The following is a 15,988-nucleotide window of genomic DNA, read 5'->3' on the forward strand; positions in this document are numbered from 1 at the left end:
AAAAAAAATGATTGCAACAGTTTAGAAGAGAGAGGCACTAGCCGGGTGCTGGTGGCTCACGCCTGTAATCCTAGCTACTCAGGAGGCTGAGATCTGAGGATCGCGGTTCAAAGCCAGCCCGGGCAGGAGAGACCGTGAGACTCCTATCTCCAATAAACCACCAGAAAACCGGAAGTGGCGCTGTAGCTCAAGTGGTAGAGCGCTCGCCTTGAGCTGAAGAGCTGAGGGACAGCGCCCAGGCCCAGAGTTCAAGCCCCACGGCCGACCAAAAAAAAAAAAAAAAAAAAAGAAGAGAGAGGCATTTATGGCTGGGGAAAACTCAAGACAAGATGGTGGGTGGAAGGCAAATGAGTGTAACTGGTGTGCAGAGGACATGTCCTTAGCTTATGAAGGATGCTTGGAACCGGGGGATGTGGCAAGACTCCACTGTAAGGGAGGGAGGGAGGAATGGAATCCTTAAGTGGATGATATAACACAGCAAAATAAAAGATCAATGAACAGCTAGGAGGCAACTATATTCCAAGAGAGGTTCAGGGATAAGGCGAGTAGCAAGAAAAAGAGGTGGTTACATCAAGGGGAGACAGGAATATATCAGAGAATTCAAACATGGGTGAGGCACATCCAGGGCAGCACCTGCATTAGAGCCTGGTGGCTTTCTTAAAAGGGATTTGGGATTTGGGTTTTTTTTTTTCTGCCTACATCAGGATCAGTGCTGCCTAGGCTATGCATCCCCCTGGGCTCAATCTTTCCACCTCAGCTTAACAAATGGCTAGGTGGAAGAGATCTTAACCTAAAAAACTAAAACTAAATTATGAGTCAGTACCAATGGCTCATGCCTATAACCCTAACTACTCAGGAGGCTGACAAGGAGGGATCATGGTTCATAGCAAGCCCCGATAGTCTGGAGACTCCACCTACAGTTAACCAGTGAACAGCCTGGCTGGAAGCATGCTCAAGTGGTACAGCACCAGCCAGAAAAGCCAAAGGAAAACATGAAATACTGGGTTCAAGCCTTAGAATAAGAAATGCCAAATTGCCCACATTCACTGTAGCTTATTGCATTAGACTCCCCAGCATATTTCTGTTAGAGTCAAACCTAGAACAAGAAATAGCTTTTTGCTATTTTCTTAAATTTTATTTGTTGAAGTCAAACTTCCCACAGTCTACTATAGGAATTCATATGGGATTTTCATGTATTCACAGGCACACTTTTGCCTCTGACACTCAGGGGAAGACACTGTGAAACAGAGTTGTTGGCTCCCAAGTTTGGAAATCCTATATTTGTTTTGTTTTGTTTTGTTTGCTGAAGTTATATTCTAATTACTGATAAACGCCACAAAGCATGTCAAATCTAAAATGTTTAAATATGGCAAAAACCACTCATCTGAGGACTTGAAGGTAACACAATGAATATGAAGAGTCCAGTACAAAAAGAAATCACTTTGCTTTGTTTTGTCTAAGTAGATCTGTAAAACTAACAATAAAGGACTTGAAACAAAAGCAGCTGCCTTGAGGTTTACACACAAAGCTTTATTGTCGCAATCAGCAATGCCTAGATGAGAAGGGCTTTAATACAGTGACCCACACAGTAACTTCTGTGGAGAGCTATGCCATTAGCAGATAGCAATTTGCATTTCTTTCCTGTGAATCTCTTTAATGACACCAGCAAATTGCCCATTTTAGTTAGCTCTCATAGGAATTGAGCCATTTTTCACTGTTTTTCTTTTGGGAAAAACAGTAAAATGTATGGAAATATCACCATGCAACACCTTTGTACAATTAGTATCTGCTAATAAAAACAACAAATTATTGTCGGTTGAAGATGAGGTTATTACCTCACAAGTCAAACCCATACTTCAAAATATGCCTTTGTGCCAGGCACTGGTAGCTCATGCCAGTAATTCTAGCTACTCAGGAGGCTGAGATCTGAGGATTAAGGTTCAAAGCCAACCTGGACAGGAAAATTCATGAGACTCTTATCTCCAAATGGGCAAAAAAAAAAAAAAAAAAAAAAAAAAAAGAGCAAAGAACCAGGCACTAGTGGCTCACATCTGTAATCCTAGCTACAAAGGAGGCTGAGATCAGAGGATAGTTAATGGCTTGAAGCCAGATCAGGCAAGAAAGTCCATGAGACTCTTAAGCTCCAATTAACCACCAGAAAGCCAGAAGTGGCAAAGTGGTAGAGTGCTAGCCTTGAGCAAAAGAGCTAGGGACAGCACACAGACCCTGAGTTCAAGCCCCATGACCAATTTTTTAAAAAGAAAGAAAAGAAACAATAACTGAAAGTGGAGCAGTGGCTCAAGTGGTAGAGCACTAGCTTTGAGCAAAAAAGCTAAAGGACAGCACCCAGGCCCTGAGTTCAAGCCCCAGTACACACACACACACATACTCTCTCTCTCACACACACACATGTTCACAAGCAAAAATACATATGCCTTTGTAAATGCTGAGATAATTATGTGTGTGAGCATAATGATGGCTTGTCTTTAGCTGATTTGATATATTTACTTACACTTGAGTATAGGTTTGATGGCTGGAATTTACCATGATAAATACAGTGTAGGTGAAAATATGCATAGATTAAGACTCAGGTAGAACTGTAAGTTTATAGAATTTCTCAATTAAATAAAAGCATAGGGATTCTCTATGCCAGTGGGACATCAATTTACAATAGCAAACTTGTTGCCATCCTGCCAAATAGGCCTGATTCCCATTGCCTTGGGGGGAAGAGGAACATTGTCAGGTGAGCTGCGGAGACACTGGAGCTTCAGCAGCATCTTTAGATAATCTCAGCCCAATAGGAAACACATAATGGGGAACATCTATATCTAATCTCCATCAACAGAGGAAAGGGAAGCTGGCATGAAGGACACCTTACCAGGGTATTAAGAGCCTGATAAAACAGAAAATGCATTTTCATTTCCAAATTGCAACAATTTCACAGGGTTCCCTTTTTCCTTAGGCCCTCTTGCTTTTGTAGTTCAATTTAAATTACTGTTTAAACATCTTCTTAAGCTGGGCACTGTTAGCTCACACCTGTGATCCTAGCTACTCCAGAGACTGAGATCTGAACGATCATCTCTGATTAATCAGCAAAATTTCAGGCTGGGTATGTGGCTCAAATGGTAGAGGACTAGCCAATCAAGTACAAGACCCTGAGCTGCTTTTGCTCAAGGCGAGCGCTCTACCACTTGAACCACAGTGCCACTTCCAGGTTTTTTGAGTAGTTTATGAAGAAAAGTCTCACAGAGTTTCCTGCCCAGGCTGGCTTCAAACTACAATCCTCAGATCTCAGCCTCCTGAGGAGCCACCGGTGCCCAGGTTCTCAGCATCCTACCTGTGCTGGGGGGGAGAGGGGGAGGAGCAGGGGAGGAGGGAGCTGAGCAGAAAAGGTAAGATTTACAGGGAGAAAACAGACTAACAATGCAGAAACCAGGAAGGGAAGGAGACTGGTTTTAGTTCTTTTTCTTTTTTTGGGGGGGGGGTCCGGTCGTGGGGCCTGAACTCTGGGCCTGGGTGCTGTCCCTCAGCTCTTCAGCTCAAGGCTAGCACTCTGCCACTTGAGCCACAGCACCACTTCTGGCTTTTTTCTTTTTGCTTATGTGATGCTGAGAAATCGAACCCAGGGCCTCGTGAATGCAAGGCAAGCACTCTACCACTGAGCCACCTTCCCAGCCCCTTAGTTCCTTTTCTTACAGGGCTCTTACCATGGATGACAGTATCTCTTCTAATTGGTTGCTAGGAAGCTCCTGGGCTCTTTCTGAATACTAGCCAGTTGTAAAGTTGTTTGATTACAAGGTTTGCTCCACTTTTGGGGCTATGCAAGAGCCCAGTCCAAAACAATGACCTCCCATAAAGTAACAAGGCTCAGAGGGACGAAATGGAGAATTTCACTGAGGCCCTTTTGGAACTTGTTGACAGTGGTTCTTTACCTGTAGCCAGAATGACGCTGTGAAGGGTTACCACTGAAATATGCAGAATGAAGTCCATTCCAGCGTTAACTTCTGCAGGGGCTTTCTCTAACACACCACCTTAGCCATGAACCCTTCCTCCCTTCCCAGGGCATACATCTCAAAATGACCTATATCTTTTGTTTGCTTCTGTAATGCCCAGCAAAATTAATACTTACTTTTTTCATTCTTCATACTCCTTTTGAAGATTCAATGTGCATTACTGTGATATGAGGACAAAAGAAAGCCTGATCAAAATCCTGTTACTAATGACTTTCTTGTCTTTTTTCTTCTGGAAACTGGTATTGTATCAATCATCTTAGCTTTCAACTGGCATGTGGTAATAGATCACTAAAAAATATTTCCCAGTAACCTCAATAATCTATGCAAATTTAAAGTATGTTAATAAACTGCTTGAGGATCTGGCTGTAGTTGTAGAGTGCTTGCCTACCAAGTACAAGGCCATGGGTTCAAATCTAGCAAACACATACAAATTCTAGCAGTACAACCAGACAGTGAAGTTATGTTAGGTGTAAGTAGCCCATATTAGTAATCCCAGCACTCAGGAGGTAGAAGTGGGAGGAGCATACGTTCAAGGATAGCCTTGTTACTTAGTGAGACCCTACCCCAAAATCCAAGGTTTGGTGATACAGTTCAGTGGTAGAGAGCTTGTGGCGTGTTGAATGCACAGGCCCCTGGGTTTCATTATTCCCAGTACTGAAAAAAGAAAGATAGGTGAATGATGTTTTTTGCATGGCTGATGAGTTGTTCAGGTTACTGGACAGAATTCAAATAACTTTACTGTGGGAGGGATAGAAAATAGAGAAATGTAAATGTTCCATATCAAAATACACCCCAATACATCACACACACACACACACAGAAACCTAGTTTCACTTTTTTTTTTTTTTTGGGTCCGGTCGTGGGGCCTGAACTCTGGGCCTAGGCACTGTCCCTCAGCTCTTCAGCTCAAGGCTAGTGCTCTACCACCTGAGCCACAGCGCCATTTCTGGCTTTTTTCTTTCTGCTTATGTGGTGCTGAGGAATCTAACCCAGGGCCTCAGGCATGCAAGGCAAGCGCTCTACCACTGAGCCACCTACCCAGCCCCCCTAGTTTCATTTTAAAATGAGGAAATATTTATAGTTTAGGGGATTGAAATCTTGTTAATAATGCATTCCACTAAAAGAGGAAATTATGTGAAACTTCCACACATTCAAACATTAAAAATAGCAGCCTGAGCCAGGCTACCAATGACTCATCTTGTAATCCTTGCTACTCAGGAGGCTGAAATCTGATTATCACGGTTCCAAGGAGCACTGAAACATGAGACTCTTATCTCCAATAAACCACTGAAAAGCTGAAAATAGAGCTGTGGCTCAAGTGGTAGAGCGCTAGCCTTAAGCAAAAAAGCTCAGATACAGTGCTCCCAAGTTCAAATCCTAGTTCTGGTACAAAAACAAATAAAGGCCTGAGCCTTTGGTGCACACCTGTAATCCCAGCACTCCAGAAGCTATGGCAGGATTGTGGATAATGAATTAAAGGCTAGCCCAGGCTAATGAAACCTGTTTTTAAAAAGTATCCTAGAAAACAAATTGCCAAATGACAAAGTTTACTATTTTATATGTAGAGGTAGCACAAATGAATGTTGAAGAGGTTTTTCAACATTCCAGCACCTCCTAATAGGGCAAAGCAGAACAAGTCTGAAGCACAAGTGTATTGGGTACCATTCCAGATCTAACATTACTCACACATAAAACCTTTTTAAGTCCTTGTCTCTTTCCTCCATTTGCCTGATGAATCATTCCTCTTCTCTCACTACATCTAACTCTGGCAGGTTCTTTGACTTACACTAGAGCAGATAAAAATGATGGGTGGAGTGGAGGGCATTAGGGGCATTAACAACAACAAAAAATGAACACCCCCCCCCGAAAAACCGCCACCATTATTTGCAGTCTCAGTTAAGTTTAAGACCATGGTACCCTTGGGGGGGGGGGAGAGGGAAGGGGGTCTTGACACAGCCTAGGCAAGTTCATCCTATTGGATTAGCTCCCCTCTCTTCCAAACCTCACTTCAATCTCCAATTCCTCTTCCCTCCACATCCTCAGCAGCTGGTCATATTAGTTCCCTGAGAAAATACTAGAAGCTGGGTGCCCATAGCTCACGCTTGTAATTCTAGCTACTTATCTGGGGATCATGGCTTGAAGCCAGCCTGGGCATGGGAAGTCTGTGAGACTATCTCTAATTAACTACCAAAAACCCAGAAGTAGAGCTGTGGCTCAAGCAGTAGAGTTAACAAGTGTAACTTAAAACACTCAGACAGCATCCAGACCCTGAGTTCATGCCCCTGAACTGGCACAAAAACTGAGCAACCCCCAGGAGAGATCTTTTTCCTTTCCCACCTATGCAATGTTTCCTCTGGCATTAGAAATAAACTCTTCCTCTTTTAAGGTCACATCCTCCTCTTCTATACTGGATCCTATCCCTGGAGAAACCTCTTGTAGTTTCTCACCAGGTAACAGACTGGCCACACAGAATCTATTATGTCATCTTGCACAGAAATCCAGGCACCAGAAACTGCTTCAAAAAAGTGGGTGTAGGACTGGGGCTGGTTCAGTGGTAGAGCACATGCTTGGCATGCATGGGTTCCATCTAGCACCTTCTCCTAAAAAGCGAGTCTCCATCATATAGCACCACTTTCTCACCACACCCTGCTCAGGAGCCCAGCTGGGAGTCCTTTTAGGGCCCATTCAACTGTCCTTGCTGTTACCATGGCCTTCCTTACTGCCCAAACCTCATGTTGCTTATTGTCCAGCATCTGATAATCACCCCCCTCCTTCCAAAAAGTATTCTTGCTTTGACTTTGGGGTAACATGTTCACCTACTGTCCCAGAGCTGTTTCAGCTCCTTTGATAGTGGCATTAAATATATACAATCAATCATACATAATCCCTAAACAAGCATCTCCAGCATCTCCTCCCCTGAGCTCCAACACTACTCCGATTCACCAATATGAACATATATAATGTGTACCTTTTTTCAGGTGCTGAGGATCCCAAGGCTTCACAATGCTGGTCAAAAAGGCCCTACCACTGGGTTAGTCCTCAGACTAAGGAAGGTTGTTTTTTTGTTTTTTTTTTTTGTCGGTCGTGGGGCTTGAACTCTGGGCCTGGGCACTGTCCCTCAGCTCTTCAACTCAAGGCGAGCGCTCTACCACTTGAGCTACAGCGCCACTTCCAGTTTTCTGGTGGTTTACTGGAGATAGGAGTCTCATGGTCTCTCCTGCCCAGGCTGGCTTTGAACCGCGATCCTCAGATCTCAGCCTCCTGAGTAGCTAGGATTACAGGCGTGAGCCACCAGCGCCCGGCTTGAGGAAGGTTTTATACATAATGCAAACCAACAATTAGCAAGCCCTGCAAACATCATACTTCTCCCTGTTACCTGGTGCTTTGGTTATAGAAATCAAAGTCTTGGGAAGATTGTACATATACTAACGTGTGAACATTTTGCACATTATCACAAAATAGGTTACTGTTCTCCTGTAATACATTTATTGACTACTTACCATTACTCAAAGTTCTATTAACAAAATTTCTTACCAGCCTTTCTAAGGCTAAATCAGAAGGAAACCATCAGGCATTCACACATCTATGTTCAGAAATTTAAGTTTGTATGAACTAACTAGAGCTTTTCCTGAAACATAGAACCAAAATTTAATGCAACTAGACAATATTTTTTTCATGAAATCTTTGTTGTTGTTTTTGGTCAGTCATGGGGCTTGAACTCAGGGCATGGGTGCTGTCCCTGAGTTTTTCCCTCAAAGTTAACACTCTACCACTTTGAGCCACAGTACTACTTTCAGTTTTCTGTGGTTAACTGGAGATGAGTCTCATAGCCTTTCTTGCCTGGGCTGGCTTTGAACCACAATCCTTAGATCTCAGACTCCTGAGAAGCTAGGACTACAGCTATGAGCCACCAGCAACCAGCTCTCATTCCCTTAGAGGTACAAAATGAGTCCCAACAAGAATACATTTTTTTTTTTTTTGGGTCCGTCATGGGCCTGAACTCTGGGCCTGGGCGCTGTCCCTCAGCTCTTCAGCTCAAGGCTAGCGCTCTACCACTTGAGCCACAGCGCCACTTCCAGCTTTTTTCTTTTTGCTTATGTGGTGCTGAGGAATCGAACCCAGGGCCTCAAGCATGCAAGGCAAGCACTCTACCACTGAGCCACCTTCCCAGCCCCAAGAATACATTCTTAACTGATTTTGGTGCTGGTTCTGGGACTTAAATTCAGGGCCTGGGCTCTATCTCTGAGCTTCCTTTGCTCAAATCTGGCACTCTTCCACTTGACCCACATATTCACTTCTAGCTTTTTTTCCTCCCTAGTCGTTAACTGGAGACAAGAGTCCCAGATTCCTGTCCAGGTTGGCTTTGAACTGAGATCTCAGATCTCAGCTTCCTAAGTAGCTAGGATTATAGGTGTGAGCCACCAATGCCCTGTGATAATTTTAATTTAAAACAGACTTCATGCTTCTTGGAAAGAATCAAAAGCAAATCCTTCAGCAGCTTATATTTTATTCACCATTATTACACAAGACCAGTGTGCAAATACTACCTGAAAACAGAAGATTTTCTATAAACAATAATAAATATTAAACTAGAGTTAATAAGAATTCAGCAATTCTCAAACAGATATTCATCAAAGTGAGGTATGTCTAATGTGTCATTTGCTAAAGAAGTTAGTGAAGTAGAAAAAAACTCATCAAAAATATCAGTCTTCATGGGACTCTCCAAATTTAATGTTCTCATACAGGTGTTATTTGTGAGTGAGTCAGGCTGAGCTTCACACTGATTTCTCTTGGTAGGACTGCAATAGTTGTGGTCCTGTTTGAGATGCGTCTGGGGCACACTGGTTAATTCACTAGGTACTGGTGCTGGAGTGTGGTCATCTCCCATTTCCAGATACCGCAAGTCTGTTTCTGCATCTTCTGGCAGCTCTGTTGATACAGGCGTAGGAGACAGTAATTCTGCTAAAATTTCTTCATGAGTTTGACCATTGTATGAGACACTAGGCACAGGAGTACATGCAGTCTTTTTATCAGCAGCATCAATTTGATATTGTAGTTCTTTTAACAAGTCTTCTATTGATTCACAGTCATTTGGAGACCCATAATGGGACGCATGTTCTACATTTTCATTGGGAAGTGTCCTATCTGGGGAAGAAGCTGTAAGAGCAGCTAATTTCTTCTTCTTTGCCCTTAATTTCTTAAGAAGTTTCAGTCGAAGTTTATGAATCTGACTTTGCACGGAGTCTCCATGGTTGGCTGGAGAGCTGCCACTTTCATTTCCATGTGAATGGCCATTGAGGTGCATTCCCTGTGCAGTGCTTCCCTGGACCTTCCAAAGTCCTGCAGCAGCATCCCCACCTGTGTGTGGATGAGCCATGGTGCTGCCTGCTCGGGGAGGGACTTGGGGAGAAACCGGGGGAGGGCTGCTATTCACAGCAGGTGGCTTACCTGCGTTTCTGCCAGCTCTTCTGGATGCCCGGCTGGCCTTTTGGTTTACACCTTTTGTCTTAAAGCCACCAAAGCTGCGCGCTCCTTTAACTGAAGGCTGCAAATCAGTTAAAGAGTTTCTATTCTGGGCAGAAACACAGGGAGGCATAAACGAAGCACCCCTGCTTAACAACCCTTTAACCCAACTTCCCACAAATGGCTTCTTCTGAGTCTCTTTTGGAGGTGGATTCTCTGATAACTTTGCTGTTAGGATTTGAGGATTTACTGTGATTTCTTTTTTCTTCAAATTAGAAGCCTGAGATGTAATGTGCTGCTTATTTTCATTGTCTGGTTTTAATTTCTCAATTTTTAATGGGGACAATTGTTTAAATGGAGTGTCCTGAATTCCCACGGACTTGTCTTCCTGTACAAAACCAGCAGTAGGAACAGTATTCAGAGATTTAATAGCTGTACCATCTTCTGTGCTCTGCTGTTCTGACTGTGCATCTATACTTGCAAGCTGAAGCGGAAAGCTTAAATCCGCCAACTGCATTTGGATAAACTTTTCTTTACATGGAGACAGGGAAGAGACCATCAGTGACTCTAGTGATTGTGGAGTATTTGCCATGACAGGTCCTGCAACTTCTGCCACAGGTTTGTTTTGAACTAGCAAAGCTTTAGAGTTCATTTGGAAAACAGAGGTGGCTTCCTGGATAGTTCCTTCAAGCATCAAGCATACATTATTATGGTCAAGCACATCATTTGGACTTGAAAGTATAGAATGTCCATGCATTTCAGCTCTGTCCAGTGCAAGAGCATGAGGAGCACCTGATGCAGGTGGGGGGTGAGCGGCTGAGGCGGCCTCCACTGCAGCAGCAGCTTCGCGCCCTGAGCACAGCGCTGGAGATGCTGGTCTCCCCTCACCTGGAGCAGGCTCATCGCTGGGCTTCTTGAGTGGAAGGCAGGCAGCTTCTTTAGCTGTCATTTGGGATGTTTTTCTTTCCCAAATAACAATATGTATCTCTGAGGCAGGAATGTCAAATTTCTCGTGCCTTTCAACACACAGGCCTTTTAAATCATCACATTCCAGCCAACTACCTGGGGGATGAGAAAGAAAGCCAAAGACGTCAGACACTCCTGGACTACCAACCCACTGCACTTCCTTCTACTCTTCTGAACTGTAATAACACTGAATATGCACCAAAAGAGAACACTTAAAAACATGGCTCTACCCTTGTTCTCCATTCTCTGGTGGATATTAAAGTGCATATTAGGATTGTAGGAGGTGATGCTAACATATGCACAGCCTAGAAATCTGGGATAATTTTGTGGAGTTTATACTGGTTCCTAAAATACCCACACACACGAAAAATCAAGATAAAATAACTTTAACTTTTGGATGGTAAAATAAATACCTATCAGCACTGAAAAACAGAAAAAGTCATTCCATGAATTAAGTTACCCCAAACAATTGTTCCATTTCTTGTTTGTAATCTGACAGGATCTTGCTATGCCTAGGTAGCACAGCCCAGGATGGACGGGGTGCCCAGATCTTCAGCCTTCTATGTACACAATAGCAGCTATTTTGTCTTCTCATCTCTCAAGGGAGAACAAGGAGAATAAGATGCTGGATGGCAGGACAAGTGTAAGGACTAGCAGCAGTGTGCAGTGTAAGTATTGCAGAACTGATATCAGACCTGTGGAAAGTCCATTATTCATAGCAGTTTGGTAACTGGCAATTATTTTTCTTGGCATAGCAGGCAGAGGAGTCATTCTGAAGTAGACTGAGGCATGAATGAGTAAGACTGTAACTCATTCATAAATTGCTCCTCATAGAAGGACAGTAATCCACTGGGTTAGCTGTTATAAACAAAGAAACTAACAAATGTTAACAGGGACTTGGTAAAACTGGAACCCTTGGGCATTGCTAGTGAGAATGTAAAATGGGGAAGTTGCTGTGGAAACAGTTAAGCCATTCCTGAAAGGTTTCACAGAATTCCAATAAGACATGGCAATTCCACTTGTAGGTATACACCCAAAGAACTGAGAACAGGATTGAGATAGCTACTAAGGTTCAAAGCAGCACTAGGCACTATAGCTAAAAGGTAACATAATACAATGTAGTATTAGTCCTGAAGAAAGGAAATTTAACATAGTAACATGGTTGAACCTTGAAAATACACACTAAATGAAATGGGCCAGATGCAAGAGATAAATACAGTATGGTTGTATTTATATGGTACCTAGAACTATGAAATTAAGACGCAGCAGAACAATGGCTACTATTGGCTGTGGGAAGGGCAACAGGGAATTATTGTGTAATGAGTAATTTTATCCACTGGTAATGCATGGCAGTGGTTATTATACAAACTAAGAATGTCATGAATGACAATATATCATTAATTTATAAATGAAAAATGGTAAACTTAAATTCTGTATCTTGCGTTTTTGTTTTGTGCTAGTCCTGCAACTTGAACTCAGGGCCTGGGGCTCAAGGTTAGCACTCTACCATTTGAGTAGCACCTCCAGCTTTTTTTTGGGGTGGTTAATTAGACATAAGAATTTCACAGACTTTTCTGCCTGAGTTGGCTTCAAACTGTGCTCCTCAGCTCAGCCTCCTGAGTAGCTAGGATTATAAACATGAGCCACTAGCACCCAACAATAAATAACTTTTTTAAAATATAAAAACAATAGATCCTTGGGCCTGATCCCTAAGATTGATTTGCTGAGCTAGAGGTAGCAGACCTTGTAGATTCTAGAAATTTTTATAAGCTAGCCATGTGATTCTCACATGCTATTAAGATTAGAAAACTTGGGGCTGGGAAGGTGGCTCAGTGGTAGAGGGCTTGCCTTGCATGCCTGAGGCCCTGGGTTCAAGTCCTCAGCACCACATAAGCAAAAAGAATAAAAGCTGGAAATGGCGCTGTGGCTCAAGTGGCAGAGCGCTAGCCTTGACCTGAAGAGCTGAGGGATAGTGCCAAGGCCCAGAGTTCAGGCCCCATGACCGGACCGAAAAAAAAAGAAAAAAAAAGAAAAGATTTAGAAACTTATACTTGAAGTAGATTTTTCATTCCACAGAATTTGATCAAAGTTAAAATATAAGCTTATTTTCTTTCACTGTTGTTGTTTCTGTTAAAAACTACTTCCAACCAAATCCTGGTGACAGATAAAAACCTCTTCAAGGTAGTAATTACATTTCCAGAGCAAACTGCAGATACTCACTAATATCCATCCAAACTACTTCCTAGAAGAAAATGCCAAATATAAAAAGTAAGCCAGGAGTGACAGCTCAAGCCTATAACCCTACCTACTTTGAGAGGCAGAAATTGGGGGGAATGAGGTTTAAGGTCAGTCAGGCATAAAAATTCACAAGATTCTATCTCAACCAATGGCTGCTTGGAAGCACAATGCCTGGGCATAGAAGTATTCACCTGTCATTTCCACATGTCTTTTCCACTGAGAATCACAAGCAGGATCATAGCCTGGGCTGGCCTGGGCACATAGTGAAATCCTAACTAAAAACTAAACAATGTAAAAGGGGCTACAGGTGTGACTCATAGGTGGAGTTCCTGCCTAGCAAGTACAATGAATGCCCTGAGTTCAATACCCAGGACAGCTCCTTCCTCAAGAAAAGTACAGACAAAAGAATCGAAAATAGTCATTATCAAAGTAACCTCTTACCTAGGGCCTGATACAGCTCTGTAAGGGATCTAACTTTCTTGTCGAAGATAAATGCATAATGTGAAAAAAACAACTAATCTAAACTGGACTGTATTTATTCAGCTTTCCTCTGGGAAGTTTAAATACTTAAAAGTAAATAAAGGTTTTATTTTGACTGAGACTGTTAGTAAACTATTTCAGTGACAGAGGGCTATACAGTCCTTTGGTTCATAGTTTAAAAAAAATTTTACTTTATTTTTACTTTTAGTTTATTTGTATTACTGGTTATAATTATGCTAAAAATTTATTTTTGTATTTCCCAAAACCTTTCTTTTAAAAAGTATAAGGTATCTGAAAAACATAGATATTGAGTGGAAAAAGCAAATTATAAACCAACAATGGTATATAAGCTCATCATTCAAATGCTTGAGTATCAGAGTTCTTGAGTCCAAGGCAGGCTGGAGTGAGACCCTGTCTCAAAAAGCCCAAATAAATAAGATAGAAATATGCATATGTATACACCTACAGATATGTGATAGAAGAGTTAGGAAGGATACTGAAACCACAAACATTAGCAGAAGGAGAAATAAGAGTTAAGGTACAGTGTCTTTAAAAAGAAAAATACAATAGTAATTTAGTATAGTTAGACAAGAATGATGATGAAATAGTAGTTCCCATGACTATGACCCTAAAAGGCAATATTTAAACACTTACCACCAGGCTCTAAAGTCCAGGCTATAAAGTGGTTACTTGCTCGGTACTGAATTATGGCCGTTATGTGATAAAGGCTGCCTTCAAAGTGGAAGGTGTAGTGCTGTAGGTCACTCCGTGGCAAGCCTTCTACAAAGTGCAGCATGAATATAGGAGACACTCTGTGGAGAGAAGGCAAGAGAGGCAAACAGATGTGATACCACATGTCTACTGTGTCTGCTCTCACACAACATGTCATGACATGAACCAGTCACACACACTTTAAAGACTAACTGCACTAATTTTCTTGAGCACCTCCAGATGTGAGCCTTAATTAGAAATAGAGGACTCACTGTAAAAAGTACAGAACAGTAAACCCTTTTAGGAATGGCATTATTGACAGACATTGTGAAGACTAACAAAGCCCATTAAACAGAATTTGCTCTCTGAGCAGCAATGTTGCTTTGATTTAAAGATCCAAGACAGCTACTTTGTAGAACTCAAATCAAAGTCCAGACCTTTTAGAATTTCCTCTGGCATCTAATGTCCAAATTACCTCTATTTGGTGTAGAAAGTAAATCTTAAGCCTAAGACATTCAAATAAATATTAATTTCACCCATGTTTCTGGTATCTCAGGAAGTTAACTAAATAAAGCAAAATGGTTGTTTTACTACAAACTTCAAGATGTGAATATAATTCCCATAATACGTTGTACTATTGTAGCAATGTCAAACTAAAAAGCAAAACCTATACGGGCCTAAAATAAAGTTAACAGTGCTCTCAGGATTTAAGAAAAATGTTGAATATCTCTTTTCTTAACATTTAAACAGTGTCAAAACTTTGTTAGCTTATCAAAATTTATTCAGCTGAAGTGAACTAGAATCAATGTCCAAAATGCAGAATTATTTAGAACGACAAGGGATAATTTGTAAATTACTCCTTGTCAGTCATTTTGCTAAAGAAGAATCAGCCCTTAAAATCTGAGACAAGTCTGGCATCGGTGGCCCACTCCTCTAATCCTAGCTACTCAGGAGGCTGAGATCTGAGGATAAGGGTTCAAAGCCAGCCTAGGCAGGAAAGTCCAATTATATCCAATTAACCACCAGAAAACTGGAACTGGAACTGTGGCTCAAGTGTTAAGAGTGGTCGCCTTGGCTGGAGAACTCAGGCACAGCACCCAGGCCCAGAGTTCAAGCCCCACAACCAAAAAAAAAAAAAAAAAAAAAAGTCTGAGATGTTAAAGTCCTACAAATTGTCTGCAACACTACCTCTGTGCCACTCTTAAATCATCCTGACTTCACAGAATCCAAGATGTCACTGTTGATAAAAATGTGCTATATACCACACCATTGATCTTTAAATACATTTTCATCTCGAGTATGTTAAAATGTTAAGTATATGAGTCTTTGAATCAATAATCCATGGTAAAACTAGAGATGTAATCTCACAGCCATATATACAGGCTTTAGGCATTTGCCTTTTTTATTTACTATTAAACTATTTTAAAGTAAAGAAATTAAAAACTAATAAAGTTATTAGGAACTTCCAGGTATCAGGAAACTCATACCTGTAAATCCTAGATACTTTGGAGACTGGGATAGGGAGGATCAAGGTTCAAGAATAATAGCCCAGCCTCCCCTCCTAAGAAAAAAGCTAGCAAGACCCTTCCTCCAGCAAGAGGTGAACATGGTGGTACACCCATCCTCCTTAAGAAATGTAAATAAACATGGTCTAGGCACGTGGTCTAGAATGTAGTGAGACCCTATCTCAAAAAAATCATCGAGGATCAAAGACCTTGGAGTCAAAGCAGACACTCTGAAAACATTACAGGATGGAATAGGAGAAACCCTAGGTCTTGTTGGCACAGGCCAGAAACACACAAATCAAAGAAAGGTTGGACAAATAGGATTGCATGAAATTGCAGAGCTTCTGCATGGCAAAGGACATAGCTAGCAAGATCAATAGAAAGCCTACGGATTGGGAGAAGATTTTCACTAGCCATACATCGGACAAGGGTCTTATATCTAAAATATACCTGGAACTCAAAAAATTAAATCCCCCAACAACAAATCCTCAAAGAAACAACTGCCCAATAATAAGTGGGCTAAAGACTTAAAGAGACACATGAAGAAATGCTCAACCTCTCTAGTCATAAAAGAAATGCAAATCAAAACAACATTGAGATACCACACCTCAC

At 41.7% G+C, this 15,988-nt stretch overlaps 1 protein-coding gene across 1 annotated transcript in view; it reads right to left on the reverse strand.

The window, feature by feature from the left end:
* Positions 1-8,503: 8,503 nt before the first annotated feature.
* The window catches only part of Uspl1 (ubiquitin specific peptidase like 1), a 40,570-nt gene continuing 33,085 nt past the window's right edge, over positions 8,504-15,988 (reverse strand). Inside the window, exons 8-9 of the mRNA XM_070003027.1 lie at positions 13,815-13,972; positions 8,504-10,538 (exon numbers count right to left, since the gene is read on the reverse strand). Of these exons, the coding sequence (XP_069859128.1) occupies positions 8,620-10,538; positions 13,815-13,972 (2,077 nt within the window). The 3' untranslated portion in view covers positions 8,504-8,619. The remainder of the gene's footprint in view (positions 10,539-13,814; positions 13,973-15,988) is intronic.

The sequence above is a fragment of the Dipodomys merriami genome, unplaced genomic scaffold, assembly GCF_024711535.1.
Source record: "Dipodomys merriami isolate MVZ:Mamm:240054 unplaced genomic scaffold, mDipMer1.0.p SCAF_6, whole genome shotgun sequence".
Classification (NCBI taxonomy): domain Eukaryota; kingdom Metazoa; phylum Chordata; class Mammalia; order Rodentia; family Heteromyidae; genus Dipodomys; species Dipodomys merriami.